Source organism: Crocodylus siamensis, chromosome 11, assembly GCF_052110815.1.
Source record: "Crocodylus siamensis isolate JL-2025a chromosome 11, ASM5211081v1, whole genome shotgun sequence".
Taxonomy (NCBI): Eukaryota; Metazoa; Chordata; order Crocodylia; family Crocodylidae; genus Crocodylus; species Crocodylus siamensis.
Window position 1 is genome coordinate 66,724,414 of NC_143405.1, and position 15,003 is coordinate 66,739,416.

The 15,003-nt window shown below is 57.2% G+C and overlaps 1 protein-coding gene across 4 annotated transcripts in view; it reads right to left on the reverse strand.

The window, feature by feature from the left end:
• MTMR14 (myotubularin related protein 14) overlaps positions 1–14,299 on the reverse strand; it is a 31,572-nt gene extending 17,273 nt beyond the window's left edge. For all 4 annotated transcript variants that reach the window (XM_090021668.1, XM_090021666.1, XM_090021667.1 and 1 more), the window contains exons 1-8: positions 14,112–14,299; positions 13,882–14,030; positions 6,478–6,586; positions 5,285–5,360; positions 4,785–4,845; positions 3,462–3,584; positions 2,547–2,620; positions 421–491 (exon numbers count right to left, since the gene is read on the reverse strand). In XM_090021668.1, coding sequence (XP_089877794.1) covers positions 421–491; positions 2,547–2,620; positions 3,462–3,584; positions 4,785–4,845; positions 5,285–5,360; positions 6,478–6,586; positions 13,882–14,030; positions 14,112–14,240 — 792 coding nt within the window. In that variant the 5' untranslated portion in view covers positions 14,241–14,299. The remainder of the gene's footprint in view (positions 1–420; positions 492–2,546; positions 2,621–3,461; positions 3,585–4,784; positions 4,846–5,284; positions 5,361–6,477; positions 6,587–13,881; positions 14,031–14,111) is intronic.
• Positions 14,300–15,003: the final 704 nt, after the last annotated feature.

Genomic DNA, 15,003 nt, shown 5'->3' on the forward strand with positions numbered 1-15,003 from the left:
GAGGGAAGAGGCTGGTGCACCACAACAGGCCCTTCCTCCTGAGGGGAAGAGTAAGCAGCTGGGGACAAGGCACTTCAGTGTGAGGATCTCTGCAGGGCCCTGGCCCTCCATCTCCCCAGCAAGCAGACCAGAGAAATGCAAAACTGAGACTAGAGGCCACCTACAAAGTACTAGCTTCAGGTCACAGGTATGTGGAGATCAGGATACCAGGCCAGCCACAGCAAGGTCCAGCTTCCCATAGGCAGCCAGAGCATCCCAGAGTGCAGGATGCTGATTTGCTGCAGAGACAGCCCCTTCCTGTTGGGTTCCCTCCCCACGGCAAGGAGGGACATGCACTGTTATGTAACTGTTTGCAAGGTCCTGCGTCAAGGATTAGGCGCAGCAAAGCCCGCAGCTTTCCGGTTAGCAACATCCTTGTACCTGCTTCCAGTTAAACACGAGGCCTTCAGCAGTGTAATCCCGATCTTTGTACTCCTTAAAAAATTCACAGCCTGCAAGACACAAGGCAACGAGTGATTGTGCAGACAATTGATCACTAACTGCTGGAATCCCCAGGGGGACAAGGAGCTGACAGCCTCAGCGCCAGCCGGGACTCCAGCACATGGAGTGAATCCACAATCAGCCTGCCTGCGGGCGGTCAGGGCCAGCCATCAATGCAGTGTGCAGCCTGGTCCCCGAGTGCCGCCCTGACGAGCCAGTGGCAATGCAGAGGAGGCTCCCAAGGTGCTAACCCTGTTGTGACCCTCAGCTCTCCAGCTCTCAGGGACAGTATCACCACACATCTGGGGTATTCCCTTCACATCAGAGGAGCATGCACCAGGTGTTCCCCACAGTGCTGCCCTGGGGTTGCAGGCAGCACTGCAGAGCGCGACAGTAGCTCTGGCAGAGCTGAAGCTGTTTCTCTTTGGATACTAGGAGTCCGCACCAAGACCCTGCTGCCGCCACCATGAGTGCATGGAGATGGGTGGTTGTACCATGCACACAACCATCTGCATGCAAGTGCCTCAGTGCAGTGGCAGCAGGACTTGGAGTCTGACTGGAGGGAGGGGGAAGAGAGGGGGACAACCCAGAGCTTCAAAACTCAGTGGGGGAGGAGATGGGCTTGGTTTTCAAATGGGAAATGTCACCTGGAGCAGGATATGGCCAACCCAACCCCCCATTAGGGAAAGGCTCCCACAGGCCTCTGCCCAAGATGCTAACTGACTGCTCAAGCCCCGATTTCAAACTGCAAGCTTAGACAAAACCTTAAGAACTGGGGCACTGAACACGGCACCTCATTGCACCAGCAGCAGGCTTGGTGCAGATGCCCACGGGAAGGGAAGTGATGAGAACTGCAAGAGCACAAATGTCCATCCCCTTTTTCCCTTTAACACCAGCCTCCAGCCCAAATGCTCTCCACCTCCTGGAAGTGACCCCTTGCTCTGAGAACAGCCAGTTCTCTGCAGTTTCAGCTTGGAGCAATTTTACAGCCCAGTTCCGAACAGGAAGTCCTGATGCTGTGAACCTGGATCCAGCCGTAATTAGAGCATTCCCTCTGCGCTGCTCCATCCATTACAGCTGCTGCACTCGCTTTAATGTAACACCGTGGCCTCCTCCCCCTCCCGCCGTGACCAGGCTGTGCTCGGAGAGCTAGGCAGCCTAGCAAAGCTCTGCCCTGGCACAGAAGTGAGGAGCTGTCTTGGGCAGCAGCTGCACAGGCACTAGGCGATGCAGGAGTCAGGTGTAGCCATGTGCATTGTGAGCCAGCAGCCCCCAGCCCAGAGAAGCACCAACAGCCAACTGCAGAATCCCCCCTCTCCCCAAGCCCTTCATAGGACCAGCTGCCTAGGGTAGAAACAGGGGCCTAGGCAGTGGCACAGGCTGGAGCTCTGCTGCGCATGGGCAGCCACGTGGCTCTGATGTTGCAGTTACAGGGGTTCAGGCACAAGCTATGGAGGCCTGTTGTCAGCCAAGCAGCTGCGCGTGCTGGCTATCCACAGCAAGTCCAATGCTGACCCGCACTGTGGAACAAGATGCCTTGTGCCTCCTCTCGGTATCAAAACAACGCTTCCCCACTGCAGGTCTGGGGCCAGGCAGGGCTCACCTAGGGGGAGGGCAAGGAGGAGCACTGGGGGCTGGTCTTTTGTGACCAGCAAATATGAATCTCTCTCTTCCCTCTCCTTTGAAGGGTCAGAGGGAGAGACTTGAACTCCTCAAGTGACCCCCAGCCCCAAGAAGACATGGAGCAGTGGGGCACTCAGGTTCCATCCATGCATATCTGCCCTGGGCCTAAATCCCCTGAGACTGGCAGTTTAGGGAGGGCTGTGAGCACAGCTACTCCCACTGCAACTTGGCCCTGCAGGGTCAAGCCCTCACAGGATGCAACTAAGCTGCCTGGTGCTGGCTCACATCCTCTAGACCCCTTCTAGACACGTGCACATGCTCCTGCTGGCCTAAAGAGCTTCCTGCTCCAGAGACTAGGGAACATGCAGGGAGTCCCAGCCTTTACCCACCATACACAAGGAGCTCCCCATCCCCAGCAGCCCATTCAGCCATCAGCCCTGTACCTGGGTATGGGATGGAGAGAAGGGTGAAGTCAGCATAGCGCTGTGCTTTGTCCACCTTCTCCGAAGACGTAACACTAAGGAGGATGAAAGAACAGGGTACATATTCAGAGCACGTGGCCCCCGGGCACTGGGACACCCAGGCTGGTCACATGGTACACAGGCGCATCCAGCGGACAGAACGGTCCTGACTCCAGTGGCAGCCTAGAGCCCCACTCAGATCCAAACACTGCAGGGACGCTCCAGCCCAAGGACAGTCGCACCCTCAGCCCAGATGCATCTCAGGGAGTCGCCCACCTTCCTCAACCCTCTGCTCCCCTCCTCTGAAGTCAGGGTCCTCACACCTACCTGGCCCCTGCCGAGGAAGTCGCTACACCTGCAGTCGCAAGGACCAGGGTGTCCAACCTCCGTCCCCAGTCGGGACAACTGGGAACCCATCCTGGCTGCAAGAAGGGTGGTGGAGCTGAGCCAACCTTCAACCTTCTGCCACAGCCTTCACAGTGGCACTGGCCAAGGCCAAATGGACCTGATATACAGCCCAGTGTGCCCTGAGGGCTACATTTTAAGGCAACAGTTCCCAAGCTGTGGTACATGTACCACCAGTGGTATGCAAACAACAGTGGCACGCATTAACAGATTTATTATAATTACTTTGCATGACAAAAATTTGCTGGTGGTATGTAAGGTTGCATCATTTTAACTTGGTGGTGCACAATCTGTCATAGTTTCGGAACCACTGCTTTAAGGCATTGATGAATACCTCCTGGGGCCTCTCCAGTGCCCTGCCAGGAGAAGACAGCACTGCATGCAGGTCAATGCGGTCTGAGCCCTGGGCTGGCTCATGACTCTGGGCAGCAGGTGCAGACCCGCCATCCCCCCCCTACACAGCCCAAGGGCAGGCGCAGGTTCTACACTCACTTCAAGCCAAACTTCACCTTCTTGTTCTCCACCATCAGGTCACAGATGTACCGAACCGACAGGTACCGCAGCAGCTTGATGTCGTGCCCTCTAACCTTGTCAAACAACTGGGAGTCTGCATTTCTGCAACAAGCGCAGGAGAGGCAATAGCCCAGGGTCAATGCAGACACCTGCTGGTCCCCAGGCTGGGCTGGGGAACCAGACTGCACTCGTGGAGACCTCTCCCTACTGGCAGCCCTGGAACAGCTGCTTGTCAAGGCACACTGTGGCCCCACAATGCAGCCCTGCCTGTGCACGTCTGTCAAGACACCACGTCACATTGGTGCTGTTCTTTCTACAGCAGTTCACCCAGTGCTCAGCAGGGTCACAGGGGCTGGTTTTGTGGCAAGGAGCCAAGCAGAAACTGAGGCGAGCTCTCGGAGCCCATCTGCAGCGCGTTCAGGAGAATGAACAACCAAGCAGGAGAAGGAAGTCTCGGTGCTTTAAGGGCTGGTGGCTTGGCACTGCCAGACGCAGCAGGATCTCCTGGACAACTAAGCATCAGCTGCAGCCTGCAGTTCCTTCCCCCCTGCAAGGTAGCACCTGCACTCCTGGCATATGCCCAGGTCACCCGCCTCCACACACGTACACTGAGCAGAGTGCAGGTAACAGCCCCAGCATGCTGCAAAGTGGGAAGCCCACAAGACTAATGAGTGCCAGAAAATCCTGGCAGTTTCCCAACACTGTGATCACCTGCCTAACTGGCTATGTAGCACAGGCCACACAACATCCCTGAATAAACTGCAGCACTGAGGCCTCAGCTTGTAGGGTGATGCAGCACAACCAGCACACAACCAGCTTCTCCATGCACTGAACATCACTCCAGCATTGTCGTCCCTTCAGACACAGCAGCTGCCTTTGGGAGGGAGGAAAGTGTCCCCTCCCTGGCCCATCCCACCCCCTCAGATCGTGGGAGTCATGCATGCAGCGTGCTCCTCTCTGTGAACGGAGATCCAAAATTATCCCTTCCGTCCACATTATCTTTCTGGACTGCCTACCCACTCTGTACAGCTCAGGACCATCTAACAGGTGGCATCTGCTTGCCCCCAGCAGTGAAACAGGAGACTTCAGTTACACTGGGCTCAGCCAGGTGATAGCATCAGCAGGTTCTGGTTTTTGTAACCATACCAGGGATAACATGAAGGGCTTGTTTTTGAGAGCAAGAAGGAGCTCATGGCCTGCAGTGGCCCCAAGACATTGCTATGGCTCAGACTGGAGACGAAGGGTTGAACTGGCTGGTCAGATCTGAATTCCTCTCTTCCTACCCAAATGCTGCACACACACCTGAACGCAGGATCTTCCTCTGAAAGGTCATCGGTATCAGCCCAGGCATCATCAGAGCCCCCTGCAAGGAGAGCACAATGTCAGGGGCAGAGCTTGTGTAATGCCCTCATGCCCCCCCATGCTGCAGCCCACACACACCAGGGTTGTCACCCTGCCCGCAACTTCCTTCCCGCCTTCCCCAAGTGGTGTCAGACCCAACCTTGGTCTCCCACCCCTGTCAGAGACTATTATACTCATCAGACCTGGGCAGCAAATTTAGCTCTTGTTCCATGTCCCTCCTTGGATGACATCCTTGGAGGATCTACAGAGGATGCCCCCAACCCACCATGCTGCTCTTTGATGAATGCTCAAACAGGTCAAAATCCCCCCAAGGGACAAGGTGCTTTGAGGCCGACTTACAGCTGGCCTATGATGTGCCCTCCACCCACCCATACGCCGTGCCCACAACAATGCACAGACAGACGTTCTGCTGAGCTGACCATGCAGGGTCCCTTACTCACCTGAGAAGATGTAGTTGTATCCAGTACGGCCGTACAGCTCCCCCCACCCTGCCAGGGTTGCTGACCTGCAGATGTGCTGGAGAAAGCAACTATCATTAACCTCTTGCAGGTCTCAGAAGGGCTGCCCTTGTACATGGGGAACCGTGCCCAGCCTCCTGTCCCCTCCAGGGATCTCAGCTGCCACCTCTCTGTACCCAGTCTCTACAGTCTGTTTACCTACCTGACCTCCAATGGGCAATTCCTACCCGTTCTGGCCTCCAGCTCCCCACACCCTGCTCACCCATGTCAATTCTGCACTGCCTGCTAAAACAAGCAGCGCCTGAGCTGTGTTCATGTTTAGGTTGACCCTCATCCTTCAAACTGCTGCCATAAAGGCTAAGGACTGTCCCTATATTTGTCTCAGCAGCTCCCGCCCGGATCCCTCCACAGCAGCCTCCCTGATGGAGGGCCAGGGTCTCAGCCTTCATGGGTGCCTGACCACGCCACCTTAATTCGTGCCAGGTGAGACAAGCAACCATGGCACACATGGCTGCCAAGGGGAGCTACACAGAACTACAGCCACTTGAATTCTCCACAGGAGTGCCCACACCAACACTTAATGCAGCTCAACTCATTCACTGTAAAGTCAATCGGGATTAACACGCCTGCATCCCTCCTTGTAAGACAAGCTCGGGGATCCACTCAGCCGCCTAAGCAACCTCAGATTGCTTCCTGCATGGCTGCAGAAAAGCACTTTATTTAGTTGGGCAGCTTCTCTTCAGGGACAAAACAGGAGAACGAGAGCTAACTGCCAGATGGTTTGGGGCTACAGGAGGGGATCCCTTCCCACAGCTCTTCCAGGGGGAACTCAGAGCTTGGCAAGGTGGTAGGCAGGCCTGTGGGGAATACCCAGGGCACCTAGGGAGAAACAGTCTTGTGTGGTTCAAGTTGCCATAACCCTGCTTCCGTTGGTCTCCAATGCAGTGGAGACGCCAGCTTGCAGGGACCCATCACAAACCCTGCCCCAGGCTGGTGAGTGGATGCACTCTACTGTAGTGCCCCTCCACTCCCAGGCAGCCCATCTGCCTCTTCAGTTGGTGTCTAGGAGCAGGATCTGGCCTGCAGAAACTAATGCTGCCAGGTGATGAGGGCAGCTCAGAAAGTGGGGAGAGGGACGCCCCTCACATCAGCCAGGCACGTTCAGGCCACCTTACCTTGCCTTTGTACAGGATGACCGGGCAAACGAAACGGCCTCTGCACCTGGCCATCTTGCTACGGTGGATGAGGTCCTGCAGCTTGCTCACCTGTACGGTGCTCTCAAATCTGCCAGACAGAGAGAAGGCGAGATCAGGGCACAGGGCCTTGCATCCACACAGCCCAGATCAATGGGATGCCTGTGTGCCTTGCCTCTACCCTAGCACCCGCAGCCCAGCCCATCAGCCTCCAGACCAGCTGCGAAGCCTAACAGCAAGGATGCAGGCCTCCTACAGTGCACAGACCAACAAGTGAGAGAACCACACCAGGGTCTTTCCTGGTCTAAAGGAGTCCACTGCTCACTCCAGCAACACCAGGCTTGTAGCAGAAGCCCCATCAGCAGCTGGCAGAAAGGCCTGCATGAGCCTGGCAACAGCATCTTGGGTCACCAGTCTGTGGCTAACACGCTAGAAGACAAAGGATGGCCTGGGTGCCTGGTGGGAGCTTAAGACTAGGTTCTTCTTATGCCGAGCTCCATTTCAGCTGCCCAGTTCCATCGAGTCCTGGGCACAAGGGTTAAGACACAAGTGCACAAGTTCCCATCGGTCCTTCAAGGGTGCATCAAGGCTGCCCTGCAGTGAGAGGGAAGCTTGCCTGTGTGGGGTGGGCTGTGACACATACTCTGACTCTTCATCTCCCAGGTTGGGAAGCTTCGCTGTTGTGGAGGGGCTGGAGGCAGTAGTCACTCCATGTTAATGAGCTCTCCAGTACCGCATTTTCTACATGCTGCTTCTTTTTAATGAAAGAGAAGCGTTTCTCAGTGCTCGCGTAGGCGGTTCTATTATATAGGTTTGCAAGGAGGCCAGTACTGTGGCTAGGTAAAGGCTGTTCCCTGCCCCACGCTTTGTTCGGATGGAACCACAGTATCACTGCACACAGAAACGTTTGAAGCATGTAGCTGCCATCAGGGCCAGCAAGAGAGGGGACAGAAATGGAGCTCAGGTCTCTGATGTTCCTGACAAGGAAGGAACAACTCCTGTACAGGGAGAGGCAGCTAGTGTTATGCTGGAGAGGGCAGATACTGACATCCCTTAGAGGAGATTAAAGTTGAGGATGTTAGCTCTGGAGGAAGGGAGGCTGCAAAACTGGCCCTGCAGGCTACCAGCACCAGTTTTGACAGTGCAGTCTCAGAGCAAGCCGGGTTCACATCAGAGGTGGGAGGGAGCTCTTCTCTGGATGGCTTGAAAGCTGAGACGCTAGTCCTGATGCAGAGGGGAAGAATGCAGAGAGGTTTCCTGAGAGCACGCGGACCAGAGCAAGGAGACCCCAGCAGATGGAAGAACTCAGGGAAAACCTCAAAGTGCTGGCAGTGCCAGGGAAGAAGGATGCAGAGCTGCTGCAAAAGGAATAAGATTGCTCTGCTCGATGCAAGGACAATGCAGGGACTTAAATAAAACCAGCCACTGTCCATAGCCAGGTGATTCAAGATGATTTGGAAGTTCGTCAGGATAAAGGACAGGAAGTAGGAGAAAGCCCAGGTGCCAACTGGTCTAGTGAGGATGAAGGATGCCCAGGGCAGTGGTTTAAATATGCGGGCATGAAAGGAGGGGGGGTCCCCTGCTGCTGCTTCCTGCTGCCCTGCCATTAAGGCAGGAGTCTCAGAAGCCGCCAGCCGCAGAAACCGGCGCAGGCGGCGGGCGCCCTCTGCTGCTGCGTTCCCAGCACAGGCTGCTTCTGGAAGGCAGCAGACTTCACGATACCCCTGCACCCAGCCGCCCCCCTGCAGCCTAGGCAGGTGCTCCCCGTGCACAGGCAGCCCGCACCACAGCTCTGTACATCCTGGCTCAAGGTCCGGGCTGTTTTCAGGGCTCCCCATTTCTGACTCGCAGGCAGCAGACAGGAGCGCAGGGGACACCTCACAGGCCCCAACAGTACGTGCTGGAGCAAAGTCCACAACTCTGGCCTCCAGATGGGGAGTGCTGGAGGAGTTTATGTCTCCCCTAGCCCCACCCTTCCCTGCTCCCAGAGGAGGGATGCCCAGACTACAGAAAGTAGCATTTGGTGCCACTTCCTCACAGCAACACAGGTGCTGAGCACAGCTGAGGTAAAGCAGTCTCAGTCACCATCAGTAGCCCATGTGCACTTTGAGGATCGGACCAAAGTTGGGAGAACTCATCCACCGTACAGCTGCAGGGTGCTTAAGGTTAAAAAAAAAACCCTTACAAGACCAAAGAACCAGCCACCTGCTCACAGGGGCACCATGTTTCAAGGGACCTGTCAAGGACAAGCACACAACTGCCAGCCCGAGGAAATGATTCTCTGTGAGATGAAGTGACTCAGTGCCATCAGGGGGAGGAGGGGACGGCACCTGCAGCAGGACGCCCCAGGAGGCAGGCTCCACTGGCTGCAGATGACCTTGATCCCCCACCCCACTCCACCCATGTGCCATGGGGCTCATCCTCAGCTCCACCTGTCCAGAACAGAGCTTCCCCACCTGCTAGTTCACACTGGGGCAGAGGGGCAAGCCCCAGCACAAGTAGGGATGGCAGCAAGTGGGGCACAGAGCACATCCCACCCCTGCCCCAGACTCACTCCCTCAAAGCAGCAGGTCTCCTTGCACCCTAGAACACCAGGGCCTGGGGGGTTAATGAACACCCCACCCACAGGACCCCCTTGTCCCAAACATCCACCTCTTACCAAAGCCACCCCTCTCTCCTCAACCCTCCCACTGCTGTCCTACAAGCCCGGGCCTGGGGAGGAGGCACACTAATGAACGACCTTCTAGGGGACAGTCAGAGCCTGCTGGGTTGTCTGCTGCACTCACTGTATCTTCCCAAGTGAAGAAGAGCTGAGGCAGAGGAAGACCATGGGAGCCCACCAGCACCCCATCCCTACCCTGAGCCAGCCTTTCCTAGAACTGTGCCTGGGACCTGAGCCCAGCTGCACTGGGCTGCATGGAGCAGACAGGACATGGGGTCCTTCAGCCTTGGCCCAACCAATTCACCCAGAGATGCTCCATACTGTGCTGCATGTGCACAGGCAGAGGAAGCCAACAGCGGCAAACTCCCTTCATTACACAGCTTAGTGATGTACCAACTAACCCCACACCCCCTGCACCCAGGCCACCTTCCTCCAAGGGCAGGCTGGCTACTCCCCCACAAGAGTGCTATATTTCTTGGATCTGAGGTTTACATTCTAGGGTGCTTTCAGGGTTCTCTGTTTCTGACTCTCACAGGAAACTCAGGAGCACCTCACAGGCCTCCCTACAGCAGGTGCTGGGGCAGAGAGACCCACACAGCATAGCAAAGCCAACACTTCTAGCCTCCAGGTGGGCAGTGGTGGAGGGGCCCCAGACCAGTACAGAGGAACCTGCCATAGGGTAAGCCACAACAGGGCTCCTTTCCACTGCTGCCATTTGATCAGCATGAGCAATGCCAAGGACTGCTGGGAGCTTCCCAGATGCAAGAAGCTGGAGGGTGAAGGACAAGAAATGCCCTCCATCCTGGCTGCAGGCACTGGTGAGCTACTCATAACCAGACTACACCTGCTCTAGCTCATCTGCTCAAGAACCAACTCATCTCAGCCCGGCAGCTGCTTTTGCCAGTACCTTTGTCACCCAGCAACGTTCTGCTGTTTTTAAGCAAGCTGCTTAGTGGTAGGAAAGTAGCACCCGAAGCCCTGGGAAGTCAGCTGTAATTCTTCACCATTTGAACCCAACCTGGATCATCACAACTCAGTCGGACTGCTTTGCGAAATAGTGTTCTTCACCACCTCAAGCCAACAAGCTTGCACACACAGGACAGCGGTTGGACCACCGCACTGACTTGAGAAGCATGCAGCAAATGTTACATGACCAGTGCTGTCCCTTTGACAGCTGTAATTTTAGAAGACAACAGCTGGCGGCAACAGATGCACCTACTCCACATCCTCCTGTCAGTGTGGTTTTTACACATCTTCTTCCTACTTGAGCAGGGGAGGCCGACTGTACAAGTGCACCCTTCTTATGCACCTTTAATTTGCCCCCTGGCAGTTGTCAGTACCTGTTTGTATGCTTGAGACAAGGGCAACAGAAGCTCCCACCCTCCTGCCGCTCTACACCCCTTAGAAATGCAAGGTCTCCTATGGTTTGTTCTCTACTTGCTTACCTTGTGGAGGTGAGGGGAGGACAACTGTGGCCTCCTCACTTACTTCAGGGGAATTTTCCAGCTGGCTGATCACCAATAGCTTCCTTTCCCTCACCAACACTATCGGAAGTGGAGTGGCCATTCCTGCACAGCATGCCAGATGAAACCAGCTCCTGACCGCAAGGGTTGCGACACTCTGTTCCTCCCCGATCCGTACGCACCAGAACCCAGGTGGGGGAGTTCTGGCTTGATTTCTGCTGGGGCAGCTGTGCACCGGTCAAGGACACACTGGCTCTGTACCATCCAGGTCAGAGCCTTTCCCGGGCTGGCAGAGTTAACTTAGAGCCCAGGAAGCTGCACGTGCAGTTCAGATGCTGTCTCCTACTGTGCATGACTTGACATGCTTGAGGGAACACTCACCTGCTGAGGGCCTCAGATTTCTACATGACCTGGCAAAGGGGTGGCTGTAGCCAGCTGCAGAATTTTGAGGCACCATCAACAAGCCTTTACAGGATGCAAGTTGGCCTTCTGTGCCCATCCTGCTCCCCATCTGTGTTTCTGCCCCAGTCAGCACTTTGCCTCCTCCCACGACTGTTTACATTCCCTAAAAGGAGCTGCTTTTAAAAGAGACCCAGCTAAAGGTCTTTTGAAAGCAGAAGTTATGCTGAACTTTAACTTAGAGAACATAAGCCATTGGCCCGAGACTCCGGCAAGGCCGCTGTTTTACAAGCTTGTAAACTGTCAAGTGCCCAGATTCTGCGTGGGGTCTTAAACACACACCGTGGTTGCATACATGGAGATGATGGAGTACACCACAAGGAACACACCACCACCATGGTGGGGAATAAGGCAAGTACCGCAGTCTAGATGGCTGCGCTTCTTGTTACGAGCACAGAGTTGCATTCTTTAGAAGACCTCAGAGAAAACACTACAGTAATACTCGGAGACAAGTCCAACCAGGAAGTCTTCCTGCGTGAAGGTTTAGGAAAGGATCCAAACATGTCCAGAAATACCGGCATCCAAGCAGCTCCACTGAAGTTCACTGAGTTACTCCCAGGCTTCAGTGTGCACTGAAAACTTCCCTACCCGACTCAGCTTCCAGCCCTGCAGGATCAAGCTCTTCTCAGCACTCCTCAACCAATGCCCAACTGCAGCGCCTGTGGGAAGACATCATGGGCTAGATCTCCCTTAATTACCAAAGAGCAAACACAGTGATAAGAAGAGCAGGGGTGTCAGCTGCAGGCCACAGAGGCAGACTGCAGCAGAAGAGATTTATACTGAGTGTTGCAGAAACTTCCAAACTGCAAGAGCAGCAGAACAACAGAAGGAGCTGTCCAGGGATGCTGGGGAACCTCTTCATTGGAGGGATGCTGTCCAGGATGGTAAGGACTAGTGCTTCCTACATCTGTGATGAGACCCCCTCTGAGGTCCCTCCCAACCCTGAGATTTAGCTGCTTATCAGACTGAGGTGCCATGTGCAAGTCATGATGGGGAGGGGGGGGGGGGCAGGGGGAGAACCAAAAGGCTGGGTGGATTCCTGGATTAACAAGGAAGCATACTGTTTTCAGACAGGGAACTGACTTTCAGCCTAGCTGGCAAATCATTCAGCCAACGCTCTTAACTCTTCCCGAGCACTCTTGCTTCTGCCACGCAAGGCCACTTCCCAAACCATCTACTTCTCCCTCCAAGTGCTCACTCCTCCAGCTGTGGCAGAGTGCTTGCACAGGCCACAGAGGCTTTTTAAAGCCTCCAAACTTCAGGACAGTGGTTTCCAAGCTCCAAGTGGCCTCACACAGAAGCACTGCTGTGAACACACGTGGAATTGGCTAGGCAGTAGAAAGATTCATGCTTCAGAGAAGCACATCCCAGGCTGCTCTGAGCCAACAAATGGCATTGTTTGTGGATCTATGGCTCATCAGCTGGCATTCACAAACCCCCAAATTCAACAAGTGTTAGCAGCAACTTCTTTTTCAAAACAAGTCTTCAGTTAGGCAGCTCCAAGTTTTGTAACTGTTCATATTTATGCAGCAGCTTCCCATCATGAGGCAAGGGAGCAGAAACACCAAGAGGGAACTTGGGATGTCAGCGACAGCAAGAACGCACCCGTGGGAGCGATTTGCTCGCACCCTCACAGCCGTCATGCTCAGGGCCCTCAATACTGAGCAGAAGGCAGGACTGACCACGTAAGTGTCTATAAGGTGGTGAAGCAAAGAGCAGGACGTGGAATCCTCTCTACTGCAGGCCTGGCTGGGTCTGCCTGACCCTGCCTCAGCACAGTGGGGGAACCATGCGCTTGAGCTCCCCCCAGATGGACCCAACACTTTTCTGTCAGCTCACATCAGTGCTATAACAGCACATTTCTTACTACCAAGCAGTGGAATGCCACAGCTCAGTACGTTGCTCTGCACTCCTTCCCATGCCTCTTCTTGGCCTTGCCTGTTACTTCACCCCCAAGAAAGACTGAAAAAAGCAGCATGTAAATAACCGTGTTCAGCCCTACAGGTGAAGCGCTGTGGCTCTGCCTTTCTGGACTCTAGTCTACCCTTAGCTTCTGCGAGTGTGAAACCAGTCTGCAACATTCCCTCCCGTCTTCACCCCCCAGAGACGTCTCACTTATCTCCTCTCTCGCAGCGCATTTGAGAGAGCTTGAAGGAACAACTACTTTAGAAGGGCCAAAAGGCAGACAAATCCCAGAGTGCAGGAAAGCAAAGGGAAGCAGTCCTGACCCTGGCACAGAAACACCCGAGCTGCAGACGCAATCCAACAGCAAGCAGTGAAAGGAACTTAGCACCAGACAGGTGACACAGCTGGCTCAAAAGCAGCAGCGCAGCCTCCCTGCAGGTGCCAAGAGCCCCTTCCAAGACGCACGGAGACCCCAGAGATGATGAGACGCGGCAACACGAGATGCAAATCACACGCTTGGGAAACCACCAGAGCACCAGCCCCTGCAGCTGCATGCGTGTCAGCAGGAAGGAGGCTCGAGCACAGTGAGCGATCGCAGGACACGAACCAGCCGCCCAGTGCAGAGAAGAGGAAGCCATATGGCCATGCCTGAGTGCATCAGCCAGGATGTCTCCACTGGACAGCGCCCCTAGCAGCATGGCCTCACATGGAGCCACTGAGCAACGCCAGGCAGCCGCGCCGCGCCGCAGGAGGGCCAGAGCGGGCGAAGCGCTGTCAGGGCAGTTGTGGAGCAGGTGCAGCAGGCGGGGGCTGCAATGGTGTCGCTGAGCAGGGGGCAGGGCGGGCAGAGGGGCAGCGAGGCGAGGCAGGCCGGGCGCGCGGGGGCCAGGCTCTTACGCGTGGTGCTCGCGGTCGTGGCTCTCGTAGTCCAGCAGCACGATCTGGCGCGGGTAGTGGCTGCAGATCTCGCCGTTGGCGTTAGGCACCAGGCTGTAGCAGTAGTCCTGGCCGAACAGCTCCAAGCAGCGGCGCTCGATGCGCTCCACCTGCAACGGCCACAGCTTCAGCGCGGCCGGCCGGCCAGCCCGCCCGCCCGCCCGACCCCGGCCCCGGGCCGCCCCGCTCACCCTGGCGCCGCCGCCTGCCCCGCCGCCGCCATCGCGGGCCCGGTACTGCGCGCGGGAGAACTCGAGGAGCAGGTCGCTGAGCGCGCGGTCGCCGGAGCCCGCCTGGGGGCCGCCGCGGGCGGCCGCCATCCCGCCCTCACGGCGCCGCCGGCCCAGGGCGGCCCCCGCACCCCGCCCCGCCCTTCCCTTCCGCTTCCCGCCGCCGCGCGCGCCGGAACTTCCGAGGCCCCCGCAGCCAATCGCGGCCGCGGCACGGCCAGACGGCACCGCCCCTTCCGGGAGCCGCCGTGACGCCATCACGCGGCGAGGAGCAGGCAGCGCGCCCTGACGCGCAGACGCCAATTCCAGGGCCCGCCCCTCGGCACCCCTTGGTGGCCGGAGGCGGAGCAGCGCCAGGCTGGGGGCGGGGCCGACTGCTGCCATGCCTGCTGCGGCGGGGGCGCGCTGTGACGTAGTCCAGCGGGCTCGCTGCGTCATTCTGGCCGGGTGACGTCACTGCCCCCTCGCAGCAGGCACGTGTCCGGCCCCGGCCCGAGCGGGCGGGAAGGGCCGCGGGGGAAGCAGCCCCCGCCGCACGGGCCGGGTCCCCGGGCTCCAGGGCAGGGCCCGGCGCGGGAAGGATCCGGGCAGCACGTGCTCCGCCCCGCGACGGGGGAGCTGCTGGGCCCGAGTGCGAGGCGATACGAGCCCGCGCGGCAGCAGGCGGCCGTCGGCGACCGGGAGCGCAGCGCCGCGCCGCGCCGCGGCTGGGGCCCGGGCGGGGGCGGCGGGCAAGGTGCCGCTCGCGGGCCGGGCACCCGAGCGAGCGAGCCGAGGGCAAGGCCGGGAAGGAGCCGGGCAGCGGCCGCGGGGCCGCACGGGGCTCTCGGGTGCTCGGGCCACGGCCCGCCCG